The sequence below is a fragment of the Papio anubis genome, chromosome 5, assembly GCF_008728515.1.
Source record: "Papio anubis isolate 15944 chromosome 5, Panubis1.0, whole genome shotgun sequence".
NCBI lineage: Eukaryota > Metazoa > Chordata > Mammalia > Primates > Cercopithecidae > Papio > Papio anubis.
This window is the reverse complement of record NC_044980.1, coordinates 133,435,671-133,459,232: the sequence shown is the minus strand read 5'-3', so window position 1 is coordinate 133,459,232 and position 23,562 is coordinate 133,435,671. Positions and strand designations below refer to the sequence as shown.

The 23,562-nt window shown below is 42.8% G+C and overlaps 1 protein-coding gene across 2 annotated transcripts in view; it reads right to left on the bottom strand.

The window, feature by feature from the left end:
- The window catches only part of LOC103885453 (protocadherin alpha-C2), a 216,067-nt gene extending 203,424 nt beyond the window's left edge, over nucleotides 1-12,643 (bottom strand). Inside the window, exon 1 of one of the 2 annotated variants that reach the window (XM_017959957.3) lies at nucleotides 10,000-12,643. In XM_017959957.3, the coding sequence (XP_017815446.2) occupies nucleotides 10,000-12,393 (2,394 nt within the window). In that variant the 5' untranslated portion in view covers nucleotides 12,394-12,643. Of the gene's footprint in view, nucleotides 1-342; nucleotides 3,291-9,999 lie in introns of those variants that run through there. The other variant, XM_017959960.3, reaches the window with a different exon arrangement.
- Nucleotides 12,644-23,562: the final 10,919 nt, after the last annotated feature.

Genomic DNA, 23,562 nt, shown 5'->3' with positions numbered 1-23,562 from the left:
TCAAATTCTTTAATATCTTCCGATTGTGATTTTCAGTTTTTAAAAGAGAGCAATGTTTAATTTACAAATTTTGCTGAGGTGTTTTTCAGGCTTTCATGGTCTATTACTCATGACTTAATGACGGAAATGCCAAAATGTAAAAATAAGAAAACAGTTATGTAGATTGTTTAAGTAAATTGTTCAGTAAATGCAAGAAATTGATCTCTAATTCATATTCAATATTGCACAGTAGGATGATATAAAATAAATGAAGAACTATGAATCTAAATAACTAGTAGAAATCATATAGAATTTTTTAAAAAGAATAGTTTTAGAATTGGCAAGAAAAATTAAGAGACTCACCTTTCCTACGTATTCTGATTCTGAGAGCTGTCTCTCTTCTGTGGAGTCTGGACCTTGAGATAAGCTAGGGCTGAAGGCCATGAGGTCCGTCTTGGGCGGGTCCTCCCCAGAGCACACCCTCTGCCGCCTCTGCTGCGAGTAAGACCAGCTCCCCACGGCGCTGGAGCACACCAGCATGGGCTTTCCTGGCACACGAGCACCCTCAGTGGGCGGCACCGAGCACCGCAGCGCCGTGTACAGCAGCACCGTGAGCACCAACAGGCTGGATACCGCGCAGATGGCGATGATCAAGTACACGTTGACATCCACCAGCGTAGCCTCTGAGCCCGCGGCGCCCACCCACGCCCGCGACGAGGCTTTGGGTGCCTGGCCACTTTCCACCAACGACACCAGCACGGTGGCCGTGGCTGTCAACGTCGGCTCTCCGTGGTCCTTCACCATCACGAGTAGGCGGTGGCGAGGCGAGTCCGTCTCGTCGAGGGCACGTGTCGTGCTGATCTCGCCCGTGTACAGCCCCACGCGGAACGGGATGCGAGCGCTGCCAGTACCCAGCTGTAGCTCGTAGGAAAGCCAGGCGTTGTAGCCTGAGTCCGCGTCCACTGCACGCACCTTCGCCACCACGTACCCTGCACCCACCGACCACGGCACCAGCTCACTCACCGCGCCGGCAGCGGTGCCAGCCCTAGGCGCCAACAGTGCCGGCGCGTTATCGTTCTCGTCGAGCACGAACACCTGTAGAGTCACGTTGCTGCTCAGAGACGGCACGCCCGCATCCCGCGCGCTCACCTGGAACTGCAGCAGCTCCAGTTCCTCGCGGTCCAGCGGCTGCAGCGCGTACACCTTGCCGCTCTCCGCGTGCACCGACACGTAGCTCGACAGCGCGCGCTCGCCCACCCGCCGCTCCACCAGCGAGTAGGACACCAGCGCGTTCTCCTGCGCGTCCGCATCCCACGCTGACACCGTGAAGATGTGGCAGCCCGGAGGGTTGTTCTCCTTCACGAACACTGTGTACTCAGGCTGTGCGAACGTCGGCGCGTTGTCGTTCACGTCGGCCACCTGGACAGATAAGCTGGCTGTGGCCCACAGTGAAGGCGAGCCCCCGTCCCGTGCGGTCACCACCAGTTCATAGGCTGACACGCTCTCGCGGTCCAGGGAGTTGTCCAGCACCAACGAGTAGTAATTCTTGAAGGTGGACACCAGCTTGAAGGGGACGTGGGGCGTCAGGGAGCAGGTGACATGTCCATTAGTACCAGAGTCGCGATCCGACACCGTGATGAGAGCAATGACCGTGCCCAGGGAAGCGTTCTCTGAGATGGGAAGTGAGAGAGACGTTATTGAGACTTCTGGTGTGTTATCATTGATGTCCACAAGTTTTAATGAAATTTTACAATGTCCTGACATTGAAGGGGTTCCTTTGTCAGTTGCAGTGACCTGAATCTCGTAGGATTTTGCTTCTTCATAATCTAATTTTCCCATAGTTCTGATTTCCCCTGAGCTGGGATCTATGGTAAACTTAGTCTGTATAGTGGAGAACACATCACTACCAAGTGAATACACAATCTCGCTGTTTGATCCTTCATCTGCATCAGAAGCGTTTAATTTAACCACTAAGGTCCCATTTGCAGTATTCTCTAACAATTTTACTTTGTAAACTGATTGGGCAAAAGTTGGTTCATTGTCATTTACATCTAATACCTTAATAAGTATTTGAACGGTGCCCGTGAGCTCAGGTTTGCCCCCATCAGTAGCCACCAGTAACAAATTAACCTCAGCAGTTTCCTCTCTGTCCAGCGATTTCCCCAGCACGAGAGACAAAGATTCGCTTAGTTCATCATTTGTCTGTATATCCAAGAAGAAAAACTCACTGGAGCTGAGCTTGTAGGAGAGAAGAGCATTTACTCCTATATCTGCATCAGATGCTCCCTCTAGAGGAAACCGAGAATTAAGCAGCCTCGATTCGGGAAACCGGATAATCTTTACTGTCATTGGAAATACTGGCGGGTTGTCGTTAATGTCCTTCACTTCCACGTCCACATGGAAAACCTGCAGCGGCCTGTCCACGATTACCTCCAGGTGGATGCTACATTCCGCGCTCCGCCCACACAGCTCCTCGCGGTCGATCCGAGAATTCACAAACAAAATGCCATTCTGCAGATTTACCTCCAGAAGGTCCCCGTGTGTTTTGGACGCCACCCGGAACAGGCGCGGCACCAGCTCCGCCAGCTCCAGCCCCAGGTCCTGCGCGATGCGGCCCACGAAGGTGCCGTGTTTGGCCTCCTCAGAGACGGAGTAGCGAAGCTGGCGACTCCCCACCTCCCAGGCTGCGAGGAGCAGAAGCGAGAGCAGCCATGTCCAGGCCTCTCGGCCCTGTCTGATAGAAGACGCCATTACCAATCCTCAACGATTGGATCAAATTAGAGGAGCATGTTTTGCAAAAAATTTAAATATTCTAGTCTTCTGTTAAAGTCCTGCTGCTTCTCTTATTCTTCCGCTTCTCTGAAGTAACAAAGGGGCTCTGGGTATTTTTCTTCCTAGAGAACACTCTATGGTGGACAGCGACATCATGTGGCTAAAATAAAGGCTCTACTGTTTATTCTGTAGATTGAAAACTAGTCAATTTTCTGGTTTAAGTTTACTCATAGCTTTCATCTTGGAAAAAATACCTGTTTTAAGCCCTAAAATATATTACCTTTTTACCCTTTTTTACTCTGGTAAAAAAAACACACAACATAAAAATTAAAAACTACCATATTAACTATGATTAAGTGTACATTTCAGTAATGTTAAGTATATTCACGTTGTTACGAAATTTTCATCTTGGAAAACAGAAACTCTATACCCATCAGACAACAACTCCCCTTTTCACCCTCACTCCAGTCTCTGGTAACCACAGTTCTATTTTCTATTTCTATGAATTTCACTACTTTAGATATTTCATGTAAGTGGACTCATACAGTATTTGTCTTTTTGTGACTGGCCTATTTCACTTAGCACAATGTCCTCAAGGTTCGTCCATGTTGTAGCATGTGACAACATTTATTTCCTTTTTAAGGCTGAATACTAGTCCATCGTATGTATACACCACATTTTGTTTATTCATTCAAACATCCGTGGACGGTTCCTCAAGGTTCATCCATGTTGTAGCATGTGACAGGATTTCTTTCCTTTTTAAGGCTGAATAATAGTCCAACATATGTTTACACCACGTTTTGTTTATTCATTCAAGTATCCGTGGACATTTGAGTTGCTTCCATCTCTTGACTGCTGTGAACAGTGCTGCCATGAACATGGGTGTGCAAATATTTCCTTGAGACCCTGCTTTCAATTCTTTTGGATATTTAGCATTTTTCAGTTTCTTCAAATGAAGAACATAGTAACCAAAGGTATTTTAGTCCATTGAAAATATATGTGTATATATACTGTTGTTTTGTGATTTAATTTTGATTTTTGAATTGTTTGCAGATGTTTTGAAATTAATAATTTATTTGTTTCTCATTTGGATAATGTATTATTAATTTAGAACATTTCCTTTTCCATTACATTTAGACTTTTATGCAAGAACAATACAAGTTATCTCTTTTTTAGTGTTAATTACTTGAGAATATCTTGTTAATTTTTAGCTGATCCCTTCACAGTAAAAAAAAATGAAAATAGAATAAAGATAAGATGAGGATGAAATAAAATGAATCAAGGAGTGGGATATCATACAAAATGCATAATAAAGGGTCACTTTCAGTTACTCTAACCATGTCACAAATTTTGTTTTCCGCTTCCTAGAGCAAAGAGAAAAGTAAGATTAATTGCAAAATTTGCAATGTCCATAAGAGAAAAGCAAAGCTCTTGTTAAGAAAAGCTGGCTTTTTTCCAATAACAATTTTCCCCCTCATGTACAGTATCTTAAGATACTCATTTGTACCATCTATGGAAGTGTGTATTTATATTAATCATACTCTAACAATGAATCCCAAGTTAACTGATTTAAGCAAAAATAAACCAGAGAATCTTTTACTGACTTGTACATGGAAGTGGGTGATTAATTACTGGTTTCAGGCAGAACTGGGTCTACACCCTTCCATAATTCCATAAGGAAAATAATCTCCACATTTTTTTTTTTTTTTTTTTTTTTGAGACGGAGTCTCGCTCTGTCACCCAGGCTGCAGTGCAGTGGCCGGATCTCAGCTCACTGCAAGCTCCGCCTCCCGGGTTCACACCATTCTCCTGCCTCAGCCTCCCGAGTAGCTGGGACTATAGGCGCCCGCCACCTCGCCCGGCTAGTTTTTTGTATTTTTTAGTAGAGACGGGGTTTCACCGTGTTAGCCAGGATGGTCTCGATCTCCTGACCTCGTGATTTGCCCGTCTCGGCCTCCCAAAGTGCTGGGATTACAGGCGTGAGCCACCGCGCCCGACCTAATCTCCACATTTATAATTCCTTTTCCCCTGCTGACCTTCTTCTCAGGTAGATTTTTCCCAATGTGCTGGCAAAATGGCCAAAGTAGCTTTCTAGACTAAAAATTACCAGTTTATTGACTCTTACCAGAAAGTGCCCTTTTCTAACAGTCCAGCAAAAATCCTGGATATTACTTCCCACAGCCCAGTTTGTATGATATAAATTTTCTTTAGTCAATAATTGTGATTTTTCTCACATTGGCTAGACATAGGTCCATTTGTTCATTCTTGAAGCCAGGAAATGAAATCAGCTCCACCTAAATTATGTGAAATGAAAAGTGGGAGGTTGGTTCTTATGTGAACTGAAAAGTGGAGGTCATGGCATGTACCCAAATTCTCCTGGAGCTTAAACAGATGGCAGATAGCTATAGAACTGGTCATTACAGCATTATGTAGTTGCAAAGCAACTGCATATGTGTGACACCCAGTAATTATTGTTTAATCTATGGCCAACATTGACCACTGTTGACACATAGAAGGAATTATACCTAGAATCCAGATGCCAGCTTCAGGAAACATGACTTGCTTGAGATAATTTCTGCAATCATATAAGGTAATTATACTGGATTTTCAGAATGACATATGTGGGGGTGTAAGAGGCATTTTGTGCTGTTATTTAGGACTTCTGAGAATATAGAATATTTCCCCTTTCCCTCGGAGATAGAATACTGTTGCCAGATATGCAAGTATATTTCCCCCACAATGAAGAAAAGAGACTAAGAAGCCATGCTCAGCAAATCATCCTTCCTCTCACTGCACTTGATATCTCTTGGTACCTGTTTTGGGTCAAAGATACCCCAAAAGACATCACTTTTCTGAGGTTCAAATAAGTGACTTTATTTGGAATAAAGATCTTTGCAGTTGTAACAAAGATGAGGATCTTTATATGAGATCATCCTAGATTAAAGAAGGCCATAAATCCAATGATGGTTGCCCCTTATAAAAGACAGAAAAAGAGAAGGCATATAGTAACACAGGAAAGAAGGAAATGTGAAGACAGAGGCAGGAACAGGAGTTATGCTGCCACAAGCCAAGCAATGCCAAGAGCCACCAGAAGCTGGAAGATGCAAGAAAACGTTTTCCCCTAAAGTCTTCAGAAGAAATGTGGCCCAGGCAACACCTTGATTTTGGACTTCTGGCCTCTGTAAGAAAGAAGAAATTTATTCTTACAGAGACTCTGTAAGAGAATAAATTTCTGCTGTTTCAAGCCACCAAGTCTGTGGTAATTTGTTGCATCAGCCCAAGGAAACTAATATAGTACCCATTGCTAAAATTATACCCTTTGCACCTATCTACGCAACTGTATGTCCCTTAACGTTTACATGTCCAAGCACTCATTCTTGCAAAACCTTCAACCTAGTCTTTCACAAAACTACTAGAAGACCCTAGAAGAAAAAAACAACAAAGGGAATGGATCCTAAGCAAGAAAAAAGAAGGAATATCTATGACATTTTAAATTTCAGTTTATTATTTTTCTTCTGCTACCTTCTATATTTAAGAAAAAGTAGTCAAAACACAGTAGATTTTTTCCATGGAATTCAAGTTATCTAATCTGCTTAATGGTCAGATGTCTTAGTAGAAAGTGTCAACAATAATGTTCTCCTACAGTTGTATTTCCTGTTGTAAAAAAAAATGCCCTCCTCTTAAAATTTGTTCTGTTCATATTAGCTTAATGGCAGTGGAACCCCAATACATATGCTGTTGTGAGTTAACATTCAGTTTTTCCTCTAAAGTAAACCTAATTTTATTTATTGCTCCTACAGAGTCCTTTGTAGTTTTGGGGGACTTCCTATGACAGCTTTTCTCCACATGTTGGCTCAGCATCCTGGATTGCTTTGACTTTATGGCATCTCAGTATCAATGTAATTGCTGTACAATTACTCAGTGCTTATGTAATTGCTGTAACAGGAAAAGATAGCAGAAGAGTCTTTCACTGGCAGTTACATAATTCTGCTTGGAAGTGACACACCATTCACATTTCATTGGCCAAAGGAAATAACGCAATCGTGCTACTTCAAAACAACAAAAAAATGAAATCCTCCAGCATTCTCAGAGGAATATTGGTAGTGGCTACCAACACAAACCATTTCACATTTTAATCTATTTGCATCCTTCACTGACCACAAGTCTCTAAGGTCCCTCAAATGATACCTTACTAGTCTGTGGAAGAAATCTCATGAAGAAAGATAAGCCTGTTGAAAGTTGTGTTAACTATATGAAGATTTGGAATGGAGGAAGAACTTTAACTACCAATGGGAAATCCATTCATATTTACATTAAAATAAATACTAAGTGACAATACCACTCCACAATCATCTTTTCTTCCATTCTAGAATTACCTTTTCATAAAATTACTTTTCAAATTTTGCACTCCTACACCCATTTATTTTGGTTTAATAGTAATTCACTATTATTTGTGATTCACTTTCAAGTTAATAACCTCAACTAACCTAGAAAACTAAATAAGGAAATATTGAATGTATCTAAAGGCAATCCTAAGCCTGGACATTAATATTGTTAGCAAATGAAGCTCTGGGGACATAGTAATGTGAATTGGAAAGAGAAATTATTTTGTGATTTTTCTGATCTATTTTTTCCAATTTTATAATCCTACAAAGTTTGTCTCATATTTTGAGGAACTGGGACATTTTCTTGGCAACATGATCCTAAGATTTTTTTTTTCTGATTCTTGCCAAAAGGCTGAGTATGATAATATATTAAAAGTTACAGAACATGCTTACAGCCTATTTTTTTTTTACAATACTCTAAGCAACAACTCTGTATCAACTCAAATCTCTGGAAACTTAACTAGCAAATTATATTAATTTCTCATAGAATGTCTTCACAATGGGACATTCACATATGTTTGAATGTTTGACAAATAAAAATATATTCATTTAATATTTAAGTAACTTCAGAAGTAAACATAGGAAATAAAATTTAACATTATGCCCATGACTGAATGACTAGCAAACACAATGATGTCTACATCAAGGATATTTCTGTGGGTTTTGCAAAACTGCTATAAAACATGCTGCCCAGTATATTGCTCAACCTTTACACAATCATCAGTAATCAAACCTTCCTTGATTTTATAGCAGAAAGAGGCTATTGTTTTCTCTCTTGAAGAAATAGTATAGAGAATTTCCTTTTATTGTTATTTTTCATACTCCTATATTGACTTACAGGACGGTAAGCATTGGGATTTGCACTCAGCCTAAGCTTGATTTTTGAAATAATGACTCCCATCTTTCTCTTGATCTTTTACTTTGGCCTTAAGCAGATTTTTAAATAATTTGCTTTTGCAAATTTCTTCCACTGTAAGCTACCTTAAACATTTTAGGAAAGGTAAAGAACTGTATGACAGCAAGCAAGTTTTGGATATCCTCAGGAAATTTGAAGAAAACTTAGTAATAATACTGAACTTAGTTTTTCCGAGCCTCAGCACCTTTATCCACAAAATGTGACTAAAGTCTTCATAAAATCGTAGGAAGGATTGAATGAGCTAAAAAGTAAAGGGTTTTAGAACATTTGTGAGTGAATGGGAGGAATGGGAGGTGCTTAATAAGTGTTTCCTAACTGGATCCCCCAAATAGCAAATACATGCAACATTAAGCCTTCTAGACCCAGGGGAACTCAAGGCTAATGGCATCAGGAAATTGTTCACAATGACAATGAAGTCGTGGTTGTGTGTTGTCATAAAGAAATTAAACAACTCGCCCAATAAATGGTGTTTTTGTTTGGTTGGTTGGTCGGTTTTGGTTTGTTTTTGTTTTTGTTTGTTTTGACAGAGTCTCACTCTGTCGCCCAGGTTAGAGTGCAGTGGGGCGATCTCGGTTCACTACAACCTCCACCTCCCAGGTTCAAGCGATTCTCCTGCCTCAGCCTCCCCAGAAGCTGGGATTACAGGCGCCCCCACCATGCCTGGCCAATTTTTTTGCATTTTTAGTTGAGACGGCGTTTCACCATGTTGTCCAGGCTGGTCTCAAACTCCTGACCTCAGGTGATCTGCCCACCTCGGCCTCCCAAAGTTTTGGGATTACAGGCGTGAGCCACCGCCCCTGGCCAATTAATGTATTTTAAATTACATTTGCTTAAAACGATTCAGTTTATTGTTCACTTTGAAACTTACCCACATAAAGGAAAGGCAGATGATTTCTGTAACTTTGTCTAGAATTGTTCGTCCGGGGCTTGACATTTTACAAGAAAAGATAACATAATAAGTTACCCTGAATATATCACTGTTATTTTACTACATTGAGATCCTGTGTTAAATATGATCAACGTTATCTTATATTGTACCTTGTATTGTAGCTTTTTTTAACCTGCCGGAAATAACCGGAGCTGCAGGGTACAGTTGAGCTGCTGATCATCGTCCTCGACGTTAGTGATAACGCCCCACTGTTTGACCAGGCCGTATTTCTTGATTTAAATAATCAAGAGCCAGCACGTGTCAGGCTCAGCCTGCTGTAATCCCAGCACTTTGGGAGTCGAGACGATGGATCACGCAGGTCAGGAGATCGAGACCATCCTGGCTAACACGTGAAACCCCGCCTCTACTAAAATACAAAAACTTAGCCGGGCGCAGGTGGCAGGCTTCAGTCCTGGAAGCTACTCGGGAGGCTGAGGCAGGAGAATGGCGTGAACCGGGAGGCATGGAGCTTGCAGTGAGCTGAGATCCCACCCACGCACCAGCCTACATGCATGGAGACTGCTCTTCAAAAAAAAAAAGAAATATGACAATTTATCCTTACTTTTTTGCTTAGCTCCATTCGAGACAAACTGGTACGACAGGATATCTACATTCAACGGTACGATTTATTTCAACGTTAGTGAACACCTTAATATTTCAGGAGCTTTTTGAGATCGAGTCTCGCTGCTGTCGCCCCAGGTTGAGTGCAGGGCGCCATCTCGCTCACTGCAGTTCGGCCCGGTTCACGCCATTCTCCTGCCTCAGCCTCCTGAGTAGTTGGGACTACAGGCGCCTACCTCCACCGCCTCGGGCTAATTTTTTATTTTAGTAGAGACGGGTTTCACTGTGGTCTCTGATCTCCTGACCTCAGGATCCGGGCTCACCGCCTCCCAAAGTGCTGGGATTGCAGCGACCACCAGCCCGGGTCAAGACATTGTTTTAAAGTGATATTTGAAAAGATGATTAGACAAGTTAAATGTGAAAACTATTTAAAGCCAAAACTCGAAAGTTGGACTTACATTACCAGAAAGATCCAAATTTGCTTCTGGTTGTTCATTTCTTTCTGACGTGTTAAGACTTGGAGGTAGGCCTGGGCTGAAGGCCATGAGGTCGGTTTTGGGTGGGCCCTCGCTAGAGCACACCCTCTGCTGCCTCTGCTGTGAGTTCGACCAGCTCCCCACCGCGCTGGAGCACACCAGAGTGGGCTTGCCCGGCGCACACGCACCCTCGGTGGGCGGCGCTGAGCACCGCAGCGCCGTGTACAGCAGCAGTGTGAGCACCAGCAGGCTGGACACCGCGCAGATGGCGATGATCAGGTACACGTTGACATCCACCAGCGCCGCCTCTGGCCCCGCGACACCCACCGACGCCCGCGAAGAGGCCTTTGGCGTCTGGCCGCTCTCTACCAGAGTCACAAGCACAGTGGCCGTGGCTGTCAGCGCCGGCTCACCGTGGTCCTTCACCAGCACCAGAAGACGGTAGCGCGACAAGTCAGCCTCGTCCAGAACACGAGTAGTGCTGATCTCGCCCGTGTACAGCCCCACGCGGAACGGCATGCGCGCGCCGCCTGCCGCCGGCTGTAGTTCATAGGACAGCCACGCATTGTAGCCTGAGTCGGCGTCCACTGCGCGCACCTTCGCCACCACATGACCCGCGCCCACCAATCGCGGCACCAGCTCACTGACTGCACCGCTAGTGCCACCCACTCGAGGCGCCAGCAGCGCCGGCGCGTTGTCATTCTCGTCCAGCACGAACACCTGCAGCGTCACATTGCTGCCCAGAGGCGGCACGCCCGCGTCGCGCGCGCTCACCTGGAACTGCAGCAGCTCCAGCTCCTCGTGGTCCAGCGGCTGCAGCGCGTACACCTTGCCGCTCTCCGCGTGCACCGACACGTAGCTCGACAGCGCGCGCTCGCCCACCCGCCGCTCCACCAGCGAATAGGACACCAGCGCGTTCTCCTGCGCGTCCGCGTCCCGCGCAGACACCGTGAAGATGTGGCAGCCCGGCGGGTTGTTCTCCTTCACGAACACTGTGTACTCGGGCTGCGCGAACGCTGGCGCGTTGTCGTTCACGTCGGCCACCTCCACGGACACGCTGGCTGTGGCCCACAGCGAAGGCGAGCCCCCGTCCCGCGCGGTCACCACCAGCTCAAAGACCGACAGGCTCTCGCGATCCAAGGCGCTGTCCAGCACTAACGAGTAGTAATTCTTGAAGGTGGACACCAGCTTGAAGGGTACATGGGGCATTAGGGAGCAAGTCACCTGCCCGTTGGCACCTGAGTCACGGTCAGACACGGTGATGAGGGCGATGACGGTGCTGAGTGGAGCGTCCTCTCTGATAGGCAAATACAATGAAGTGACCGCCAGTTCTGGAGCATTATCATTTACATCCAGCACTTTCACCAAAACCTTGCAGTGGTTTGACATCGGAGGACTTCCTTTATCAACTGCCTTTACTTGAATTTCGTAGGATTTTGTTTCTTCATAATCCAGTTTATCAATTAACCTGATTTCTCCTGAGCTGGAATCAACTTTGAATTTTTCTTGAATGTCATGAGAAATACCACTGTCAAAGGAAAAGACAACTTCACCATTTACACCTTCGTCAGCGTCGGAGGCATTTAATGTGGTCACTAATGTTCCATTTGCTGTAGTCTCTAATAAGTGGACTCTGTATACGGCCTGGTCAAACAGTGGGGCGTTATCATTAACGTCGAGGACGGTGATCAGCAGCTCAACTGTACCTTGCAGCTCCGGTTTACCCCCGTCAGTGGCTGTCAGTAATAAGCGAAGTTCTGGTGTTTCTTCTCTATCCAAAGATTTTCTCAATTCAAGCCAAAGAGATTTACTCAGTTCATCACTTGACTGTACACCCAAAGAGAAATAATCACTCGGGCTGAGGGTGTACGCTAGAAGAGCGTTAACACCAATGTCTGCATCAGCAGCTCCTTCTATCGGAAAACGCGAATCCAGGAGTCTAGATTCAGGAATAAATATTATTTGTTCTCTGCCTCTGAAGACGGGTGGATTATCGTTAATATCTTTCACCTTCACCTCCACATGGAAAACCTGCAGCGGCCTCTCCACAATCACCTCCAGGTGGATACTGCACTCCGCGCTCCTCCCGCACAGCTCCTCGCGATCAATTCGAGAATTCACAAACAAAATGCCATTCTGCAGATTTACCTCCAGAAGGTCCCCGTGTGTTTTGGACGCCACCCGGAAGAGGCGCGGCACCAGCTCCGCCAGCTCCAGCCCCAGGTCCTGAGCAATGCGGCCAACAAAGGTGCCGTGTTTGGCTTCCTCCGGGATCGAGTAGTGGAGCTGGCCGCTCCCCATCTCCCAGGCTGCGAGGAGCAGAAGCGAAAGAAGCAGATCCTGGGCTCCCAGGCCTCCTCTCCTAGAAAACACCATTGCAAAAGGACTACACCTTTTTTATGCTATCCCCTTACTTCAAAATCATGCTATTTTTATCTAATATTTCCAATCATTTATCTCTTTACCGTTTCTGTCTTCTTCAGGCAGTGACAAAATGGAGCTTCCTCCTTTACTTTTAGTGATCAGTAGCTCCTTTTGACAAGACTTTGTGGTGTACAGCGACATCATGTGGCCAATGTAAAGTTTAGATCCATTCATTGATTTTCAAAATGCAATCTCTATATCCGTCTGCAATTTATTCAATGCAATCATTTTCAACTTTATGTCCTTTGAAGACCCACGACATTTCAAATGTCATTGGAGAGTGTGTAATCCAGTATTTTCCTTTGGTAATGATTACAAACATATTACAATTGAATCAGAAACTTTAAGATATACTTAACCTCTCCTTACATCATTTTATTTAAAACAGTTTATCAGCTCATATATTTTTATCATTAAATATTTGCAGCTGAATGTCAAAGTTTTAAAATAAGATACTTTGACTGATATGATTTACCTTATTCTAGGATAGCTTGGGTGTTTATTTTTTAAATATTATACACACACACATACATATGCACATGTATATATAGTTATCAGGTACTTACAGATGACATTTTGGAAAATTTCTGAACACATGTAAAATTCCTTTAATGTGGTATGAACAACTTCATCATTTTCTGATACTTTAACTGTTAGAATAAAGATATTTGTGACATTTTCCTTTGTTGCTTGTTATATAACATGACCTATGTATTGAACTTATAACTCTAACTTCCAGAAATCAGTACTCCTAATTGAATCAGTGTCCACTAGATCATTTATTCCTATGTTAAATTTTCAGCCATGCTTTTTTCTTATCAAGACTAAACATTGTCATATTATAACAAAAATCATATGGATATTGAATCACAATATCAAAGACACATACTGAGAGTATTAATATAGTCCATAGTCAAAAGAAAAATGTAAATCTAATGCAAAGATAGATTTAAAAATAATTTGAGAATAACCTACTTATTAATAAACCTCTCTTTCATTTTCAGTCCGATTCATAATCAGAATCCCATAGCTACATCTTAGTTTGACTAAGAAATGTGATCTGAATAAGCTATCACTAGTTATTTTTCAAAGGAATAGCCATAATGTTTATATTTTAAGTACTAAGAATAGTTAAGGATATTAATGTGAATAAGGATTATTTAATCCAGTATGTCTTCATAATCAGAAAGCCTAAATCCTTGTTTACTTGATAATTAAGATATAGATAAAACATGGAGCTATTTTATTTTTAACAAGTAGTTTATATTTTTTAACAGTTCAATGTAGTAATTACTTTATTACAAAAGATGGAGCAATATAAAATACATGAATATTCTCTTAGTCCAAAAGTGAAGCAAACTTTGAACTTGGAAACATTCTAAAGGTTAGTAGATTTAGAGAACATTGTCAACATTTGGAAGTGCAAAATACTTTAATGTGTTATACATTTTGAAGAATGACACAGTGGTGAACTCTGGGTTTTTGCCTTATCTATTCCAGACTTGGACCTGAAGAAGCCAACAGCCAGAAACATTATTAGGTACTGATGCAAAAAGCTCAAAAAAAAAAAAGCATGCTCTTTCTAGACAAAGGACCAGGAAATAGGCAGCCTAGCAAGACAAAAAGCTCCTAGATAATAATTTACTCCAGATAATCACCACAAAAAAACACTGTGGCCCCACACCAGCAAAAGTTGACTGGGGAATCTAGATTTACACTCTTGCAAAGCTGTTAATGAGGAAACCCAATACTTCTGGTGGTGTCAGAATGAAACTGAGACTTTCATTCCCCCAACTGCTAACATGCTCCACAGCTGTGGTATCAGAGGAGACCATGTGGGCAGCCTGGACTAGTACCCCTATGCAGAAAATAACACGCTGCCACCTCCCACTCTCTGCTGGGGTGGGGCATTAGTCCATTTTGCATTGCTATAAAGGAATACCTGAGGCTGGGTAATCTATAAAGAAAAGAGGTTTATTTGGCTCATGGTTCTCCAGGCTATGTAAGAAGCATAGTGCCAGCATCTGCTTTTGGTGAGAGCCTCAGGAAGCTTCCAATCACAACTGAAAGCAAAGAGGGAGCCAGCATATCACATGGTAAGAGAGAGAGAAAGCAAGAGAGAGAGGGAGGAGGTGCCACACTCTTAAAAGAAAATCTCATGTGAACTCATAAAGTGGTAACTCACTCATTATCAAGCACCAAGCCATTCATAAGGAATCTGCCCCCATGACACAAACACCCACAACTAGGTCCACCTCCAACATTGGGGATCACATTTCCACAAGAGATTCAGAGGAGCCAAATATCCAAACCATATCATTCCACCTCAGCCCTCCAAATCTCATGTCCTTCTCACGTTGCATAATCCAATCATTCCTTACCAATAGTTCTCCCAAAATCTTAACTTGTTCCAGCATCAACTCAATCAAAAGTCCCAAGTCCCATCTGAGACTCAAAGCAAGTTTCTTCTACCTATGAGCCTGTAAGATTAAAAAAAAAGAGATACAATGGTGGTACAGGCATTGCATTGGGTAAACATTCCCATTCTAAAAGGGAGAAAACAGACAAAAGAAAGGAACAGGTCCCACACAAGTCTGAAACCACACAGGGCAGACATTAAATCTTAAAGCTCCAAAATAATTATTGACTCCATGTCCTGCACCCAAGGCACACTGGTGCACAGAGCAGACTCCTAAGGCCTTGAGCAGCCCCACCTCCATGGCTTTGTAGGGTGCAACTCCCATGGCTGATATCATGGCTTGGAATTGAATGCCTGAAGTTTCTCCAGGCTCAGGGTGCAAGCTGCTGCTGGCATTCTTAGATTATTCTCGGATCTAGAGGATGGTGACCCCCTTCCCACAGCTCCACTAGAAAATACGCTGGTGAAAACTCAGTGGGAGAGCTCCAGCTCCACATTTCTCCTGGGAATTGCTCTAGTAGTTCTTTATGGGAGCTCCATCCTAGGGCAGGCTTCTGCCTAGGCATCCAGGCTTTCTGATACATCCTCTGAAATCTAGGTGGAAGCTGCCAAGCCTCCTTCACACTTGCATTCTGTGCACCTACAGGCTTAACACCATGTGGAAGCCAACAAGGTTTATGGTGGCCTGAACTCTCCAACGCAGTGGCCAGAGCTGTACCTGTGGCCCTTTGGGCTCCAGCTGGAGCCAAAGCAGTCAGGATCCTGGGAGCAGTGTCCCAAGGCTCACATGCCAGCAGGGCCTTGGGCCTGGTCCTCAAAATCATGAGGATGAAATCATTCTTTCCTCTACTCAGCAGAGTGAGGTAGGAGGACAACTTGAGCCTGAGAGATCAAGGCTGCAGTGAGCCGACACCATACCACTGCACTGTAGCCTGAGTGACAGAACAAAGCCCTGTCTCAAAACAAAAACAAAAACAAAAACAAAAACAAAAAAAAAAGAAAAGAAAAGGAAAGAAAAAGAAAGAGAAAGAGAAAAAAAACTGACAAAGTGAATTAAAAAAAGACCCAATTACATGCTGCCTACAAGTATCTCACTTGAAATATAAAAATACAGGGAGATTCAAATAAAAAATGTAAAAGCTATGTCAACAAGCAAAATGCCTTGAGCATCCCCAAAACCTGTTGCCATGACCTTTGCTTTTTGTGTATGTTAGGACCTTTGCTTTTGACCAGTCTGCTTTTACTTTGGCTAGATCATTTACACCTCCTGGTAGCATTGCTTTGATTGTGCTTTGTCTTCAAGATCATACTGCTAAAGCCATGTTTCATCTCCTGTTACAATTCTCCAAAGAAAGTATTCAGAATCTTGATCCCATTGTTTAAAATTTCCATGGAAACTCAGCTCTTATCTGCAGCTGATCTGGGTGCAATGGTTTTGGCACCCATTGAGAAGAAATTTGCTCAACTTTAATTTTTTAGTCAGAAGTGATTAAAGGAAAGAAGAAGTATTTATCAAATAGAGTTCAGGACAAAGAAAACTACTGGGATATAGAGGAAAATTAGGCCGGGAGCAGTGACTCATGTATGTAATCCCAGCAACTTGGGAGGCCAACACGGGTGGATCATTTGAGGTCAGGAGTTCAAGACCAGCCCAGCCAACATGATGAAATCCCGTCTCTACTAAAAATACAAAAATGAGCCAGGCGGTAGTGGTGCGTGCCTGTAATCCCAGCTACTTGGGAGGCTGAGGCAGGAGAATCACTTGATCCTGAGAGGCGGAGGTTGCAGTGAGCCCATATCGCACCATTGCACTCCAGTCTGATGACAGAGTGAGACCTGTTTCAAGAGAGGCTGGGCGCGGTGGCTCACACCTGTAATCCCAGCACTTTGGGAGGCCAAGGCAGGTGGATCATGAGGTCAGGAGATCGAGACCATCCTGGCTAACACAGTGAAACCCCCGTCTCTACTAAAAATATAAAAAATTAGCTGGGCGTGCTGGTGGGCGCCTGTAGTCCCAGCTACTCAGGAGGCTGAGGCAGGAGAATGGCGTGAACCTGGGAGGCAGAGCTTGCAGTGAGCCAAGATCACACAAAAAAACAAAAAACAAAAAACAACAAAAAAAGAGAGAGAGAGGAAAATTATAAATGATAAGGAGTTGCCGGGCACGGTGGCTCAAGCCTGTAATCCTAGCACTTTGGGAGGCTGAGACGGGCGGATCACAAGGTCAGGAGATCAAGACCATCCTGGCTAACACGGTGAAACCCCGTCTCTACTAAAAAAATACAAAAAACTAGCCGGGCGAGGTGGCGGGCGCCTGTGGTCCCAGCTACTCCGGAGGCTGAGGCAGGAGAATGGCGTAAACCTGGGAGGCGGAGCTTGCAGTGAGCTGAGATCCGGCCACTGCACTCCAGCCTGGGCGACAGAGCCAGACTCAGTCTCAAAAAAAAAAAAAAAAAAAAAAAAATGATAAGGAGTCAATCCACCAAAAAGACATGGCAACCCTAAATGTGTATGCACCAAACAACAGAGCTGTGAAACAAAATCTCATAGAACTAAAAAGGGAAACAGATAAATCCACAATTATAATTGGAGACGTCAACACTTCTCTCTCAACAAATAACAGAACAACTAAAGAGAAAATCAGCAAGAATACAGAAGAACTCAGCAACATCACTAACCAATGGAAACTAATTGACATTTATAGAACACACTATTCAACAATCACAGGCTGAGCACAGTGGCTCACACCTGTAATTCCAGCACTTTGAGACACTGAGGCAAGCGAATCCCTTGAGGTCAGGAGTTCGAGATCAGCCTGGCCAACACGGTGAAACTCTGTCTCTACTAAAAATACAAGAATTAGCCAGGTGTGGTGGTGCATGCCTGTAATCCCAGGTGCTTGGGAGGCTGAGGCAAGAGAATCACTTGAGCCTGGGAGGTGGAGGTTGCAGTGAGCCAAGATCATGCCACTGCACTCCAGCCTGGGCAACGGAGTGAGACTCTGTCAAAAAAAAAAAAAAGAGAGAGAGAGACTCCATCATCTCAAAAAAAAAAAAAAAATTACAAAATACACTCTTCCAAGCGCCAGTGGAACATATTTCAAAACATATCTTGCCCTGAGTCATAAAACAAGTCTCAGCAAATGTAAAAGACATGAAATCATACAGAGTGTGTTCTGGGACCACGATGGAATCAAAGGAGAAATCAATAACATAGAGATAAAAGAAAAGTATTTGGGCCGGGCGTGGTGGCTCATGCCTGTAATCCCAGCACTCTGGGAGGCCGAGGCGGGTGGATCACAAGGTCAGGAGATCGAGACCATCCTGGCTAACACAGTGAAACCCCGTCTCTACTAAAAATACAAAAAAAAAAAAAACTTAGCTGGGCATGGTGGCAGGCGCCTGTAGTCCCAGCTACTTGGGAGGCTGAGGCAGGAGAATGGCGTGAACCTGGGAGGCGGAGCTTGCAGTGAGCCAAGATCGTGCCACTGTGCTCTAGCCAGGGCAACAGAGCGAGACTCTGTCTCAAAAAAAAAAAGAAAAGAAAAATATTCTAACACTTGGATGCTAACATATCTCTAAATAATCCATGAGTCAAAAATGATGTCTCAAAGGAATAAAAAAAAAAATACATTGTATTAGGTAAAAAATTTTTTTAATTTAAAAAATAACACCAATACAAATCTCTCCCAGAAAATACAAGAGGTCTTCAAAAAGTTCATGAAAAATGCATACTATGAAAAAATGATGCATGAATTTTAAAAAGTTTGCATCAAAATAAACTTGTATTAACTTGTTGTAATATGTCTGAGCAGTATCTAGTTTAAGCCACAAAGAAGGATAGGACATCCGTTTGAAAAGACTCCCTATTAGAGCAACATAAATTCTACTAAAATTGAAGCAAGCCAAACATCAGATTTATGGTGAAGCTTGGGTGGAAAAACAGTGAAATCATTGACACTTTATGAAAAGTTTATGAGGACAATGTCTCACAGAAATAAGTAGTGTACAAATGGATAACTCATTTTAAGAAGGGATAAGATGATGTTGGAGATAAAGCCTGCAGTGGCAGGCTATCCATATCATTTTATAAGAAAAAAATTAGTCCTGTTCATAACATAATTGAAGAGGGCCAATGATTAACAGCAGATACAATAGGAAATACCATAGACATCCAAAATGGTTCAGCTTACATACTTCTGACTAAAAAATTAAAGTTGAGCAAACTTCTGCTCAATGGGTGCCAAAACCATTGCACCCAGATCAGTTGCAGATAAGAGCTGAGTTTCCATGGAAATTTTAAACAATGGGATCAAGATTCTGAATATTTTCTTTGGAGAATTGTAACAGGAGATGAAACATGGCTTTAGCAGTATGATCTTGAAGACAAAGCACAATCAAAGCAATGCTACCAAGAGGCGTAAATGATCTAGTCAAAGTAAAAGCAGGCTGGTCAAAAGCAAAGGTCCCTACACACACAAAAAAGCAAAGGTCATGACAACAGGTTTTGGGGATCTTCAAGGCATTTTGCTTGTTGACTTTCTGGAGGGCCAAAGAATGTTTTAAGAAAGTGAAGCTTTAGCAGAAAAATAACCAGGAAAGCTTCACTATAGAGTTCTTCTCCACCACAACAATGCTCATGTTCATTTCTCTCATCAAACAAGGGCAATTTCGCAAGAATTCTGACATGGAAAATCACTGGGCATCCACCGTACAGTCCCAATTTGGTTATTTCTTTTTTTTCTTTTTCTTTTTTTTCGAGACAGGGTCTCACTCTGTTGCCCAGGCTGGAGTGCAGTGGCACGATCTCAACTCACCGCAACCTCCACCTCCTGGGTTCATGTGATTCTCCTGCTTCAGCCTCCTGAGTAGCTGGGATTACAGGTGTGTGCCATCTTGCCCAGGTAATTTTTATATTTTAATAGAGATGGGTTTTCACCATGTTGGCCAGGCTGGTCTCGAACTCCTGACCTCAAATGATCCGCCTGCCTTGGTTTCCCAAAGTTCTGGGATTACAAGTGTGGGCCACCATGCCCTTGCCCCAATGTGATTATTTCTGACTTTTCTTTATTTCTCAATCTTAAAAAGTCTTTAAAGAGCATCCATTTCCCTTCAGTTAATAATGTAAACAATTCTTCATTGACATGGTTAAATTCTTAGGACCGTCAGTTCTTTAGAGATGGACTAAATGACTGGTATCATCCCTTATAAAAGTGTTTTGAGCTTGGCGGGACCAAGATGGCCAACTAGAAGCAGCAGCAGTTAGAGGCTCCCACTGAGAAGAAAGAAAACAGCATGTGAATCCTGCACTGGCAATCAAGGTATCCAGGTTCTAGCATCAGGACTGACTAGGCAGTTGGTGTGACCCACAAAGAGCAAGAAAAGGCAGGGTGGTGCGTCGGCCCACACAGAGCAAGGGCAAACCCCACCCACAACCAAGAAGGTGGTGAATGAGCATGCTACCTTGCCTGAGAAACCATGCTTTTTCCACAGATCTGCGCAACCCACAGATCAGAAGATTCCACTTATGAGCCCACATCACCAGGGCCTTGGGTCCCAACCACAGAGCTGCACAGACTCTCAACAGCCACTCTGCTGGAATCTGCCTAAGACTAACGAGTTCCCGGAGGAGAAGCCGCCATCATCACTGCAGTTGCCTGCTGTCTAAGCCATCTGAGCTCCCAGGGCGAAAGATGGCAGCCATCACTGTGGCTGTCAGCTGCCTAAGAAAACTGAGCTCCCTGCGGGAGGGATGGCAAACATTACTCAGGCTGCTAGCCACCTAAGACACTGAACTGGGGGTAGCGGGGAGGGTGGCAGCCATCACTACAGCTCTAGACCACATTTTTCCCCTCCTGGAACGGGAGAGACATGACAGCTTGGTTCCAAGAGGTAATCCCCAGGGTGCAGTACACAGTTTGTGGCGGAAAAATGCTGAAAACTCAAAAGGCCAGAGTGCCTCTTCTCCAGATGATCACAACACCTCTCCAGCAAGTGCACAGAACTGGACAGAGGTACCATCCTGATACCAAAACCTGGCAGAGATACAACAAAAAGGGAAAACTTCAGGCAAGTATCCCTGATGAACACTGATACAAAAATCCTCAATACAATACTGGCAAACTGAATCCAGCAGCACATCAAAAAGTTTATCCACCATGATCAAGTCTGCTTCATCCCTGGGATGCAAGGCTGGTTCAACATATGCAAATCAATAAACATAATTCATCACATAAATGGAACTAATGACAAAAACCACATGATTATCTCAAAAGATGCCAAAAAAGCCTTTGATAAAATTTAACATCCCTTCATGTTAAAAACACTCAATAAAGTAGGTATTGATGGAACATATCTCAAAATAGTAAGAGCCATTTATGACAAACCCACAACCAATATCATACAGAATGGGCAAAACCCAAAAGCATTCCCCTTGAAAAGCAGCACAAGAAAAAGATGTCCTCTCTCACCACTCCTATTCAACATAGTGTTGGAAGTTCTGGCCAGGGCAATCAGACAAGAGAAAGAAATAATGGGTATTCAAATAGGAAAAGAGGAAGTCAAATTGTCTCTGTTTGCAGATAACATGATCTAGAAAACCCCATTGTCTCAGCCCAAAAGCTCCTTAAGCCGAAAAGCAACTTCAGCAAAGTCTCAGGACACAAAATCAATGTGCAAAAATCACAAGCATTCCTGTACATCAACAATAGACAAGCAGAGAGCCAAATCATGAATGAACTCCCGTTCACAACTGCTACAAAGAGAATAAAATACCTAGGAATACAGCTAACAAAGGATGTAAAGGACCTCTTCAAGGAGAACTACAAACCACTGCTCAAGTAAATAAGAAAGGACACAAACAAATGGAAAAACATTCCATCTTCATGAATAGGAAGAATCAATATCATGAAAATGGCCATACTGCCCAAAGTAATTTATAGATTCAATGTTATTCCCATCAAACAACCATTGACATTTTTCATGGAATTAGAGAACATGATGTTAAAATTCATATGGAACAAAAAAGAGCCCATACAGCCAAGACAATTCTAAGCAAAAGAACAAAGCTGGAGGCATCACACTACCTGACTTCAAACTATACTATAAGGCTACAGTAACAAAAACAGCATGGTACTGGTACCAAAACAGACACATAGACCAATGGAACAGAATAGAGATCTCAGAAATAAGACCACACATTTACAACCATCTGATCTTTAACAAACTTGACAAAAACAAGCAATTGGAAAAGAATTCCCTATTTAATTAATAGTGCTGGGAAAACTGGCTAGTCATATGCAGAAAACTGAAACTGGACCCCTTCCTTACACCTTTTACAAAAATTAACTCAATATGGATTAAAGACTTAAAAATAAAACCCAAAATCATAAAAACCCTAGAAGAAAATGTAAGCAACACCATTCAGGACATAGGTATGAGTGAAGATTTTATAATGAAATCATCAAAAGCAATTGCAACAGAAGCAAAAATTGACAAATTGGATCTAGTTAAACTAAAGACCTGCTGCACAGCAAAAGAAACTATCATCAGAGTGAACGGGCAACCTATAAAATGGGAGAAAATTTTTGCAATCTACCCATCTGACAAAAGTCTAATATCCAGAATTTACAGGGAACTTAAACAAATTTACAAGGAAAAAAATACAAACAACCCCATCAAAAAGTGAGCAAAGGACATGAACAGACACTTCTCAAAAGAAGACATTTATGCAGCCAACAAATATGTGAAAAAAAGCTCAACATCACTGATCACTAGAGAAATGCAAATCAAAACCACAATGGATATCGTCTCATACCAGTCAGAATGGCATTATTAAAAAGTCAAGAAACAACAGATGCTGGTGAGGCTGTGGGGAAATAGGGATGTTTTTACATTGTTGGTGGGAATGTAAATTAGTTCAACATTGTGGAAGACAGTGTGGCGATTCCTCAAAGATCAAGAACTAGAAATACCATTTGACCCGGCAATCCCATTACTGAGTATATACTCAAAGGAATGTAAATCATTCTCTTATAAGGATACACACACACGTCTGTTTATTGCAGCACTATTCACAATAGCAAAGACATGGAATCAACCCAAACGCCCATCAATGACAGATTGGATAAAGGAAATGTAGTACATATACACCATGGAATATTACGCAGCCATAAAAAAGATTGAGATCATGTCCTTTGCAGGGATATGGATGAAGGTGGAGGCCATCATCCTCAGCAAACTAACACAGGAACAGAAAACCAAACACCACATATTCTCACTCATAAGTGGGAGCTGAACAATGAGAACACATGGATGCAGGGAGGGGACCAACACATATTTGGGCCTGTCATGGGAGTGGGGACAGGGAGAGCATCAGAAAAAACAGCTAATGCATGTGGGGCTTAATACCTAGGTGATAGGTGCAGCAAGCCACCATGGCACACATTTACCTGTATAACAAACCTGCACATTCTGCACATGCATCATGGAACTTAAAATAAAACAAAATAAAATAAATTGTAAAAGTGTCTTGAACTTGATGGAGCTTATGATGAGAAATAAAATTGATAATTTTTATTTTGATCTTTTAATTCCATTTTCCATGAACTTTTGGAAGTCCCCTCATAGGAAGGTAATCCATCTAAGTAGAAGGAACATTTCTCAATGTATGCTATGAAGATAGTATCACCCTGATGCCAAAAC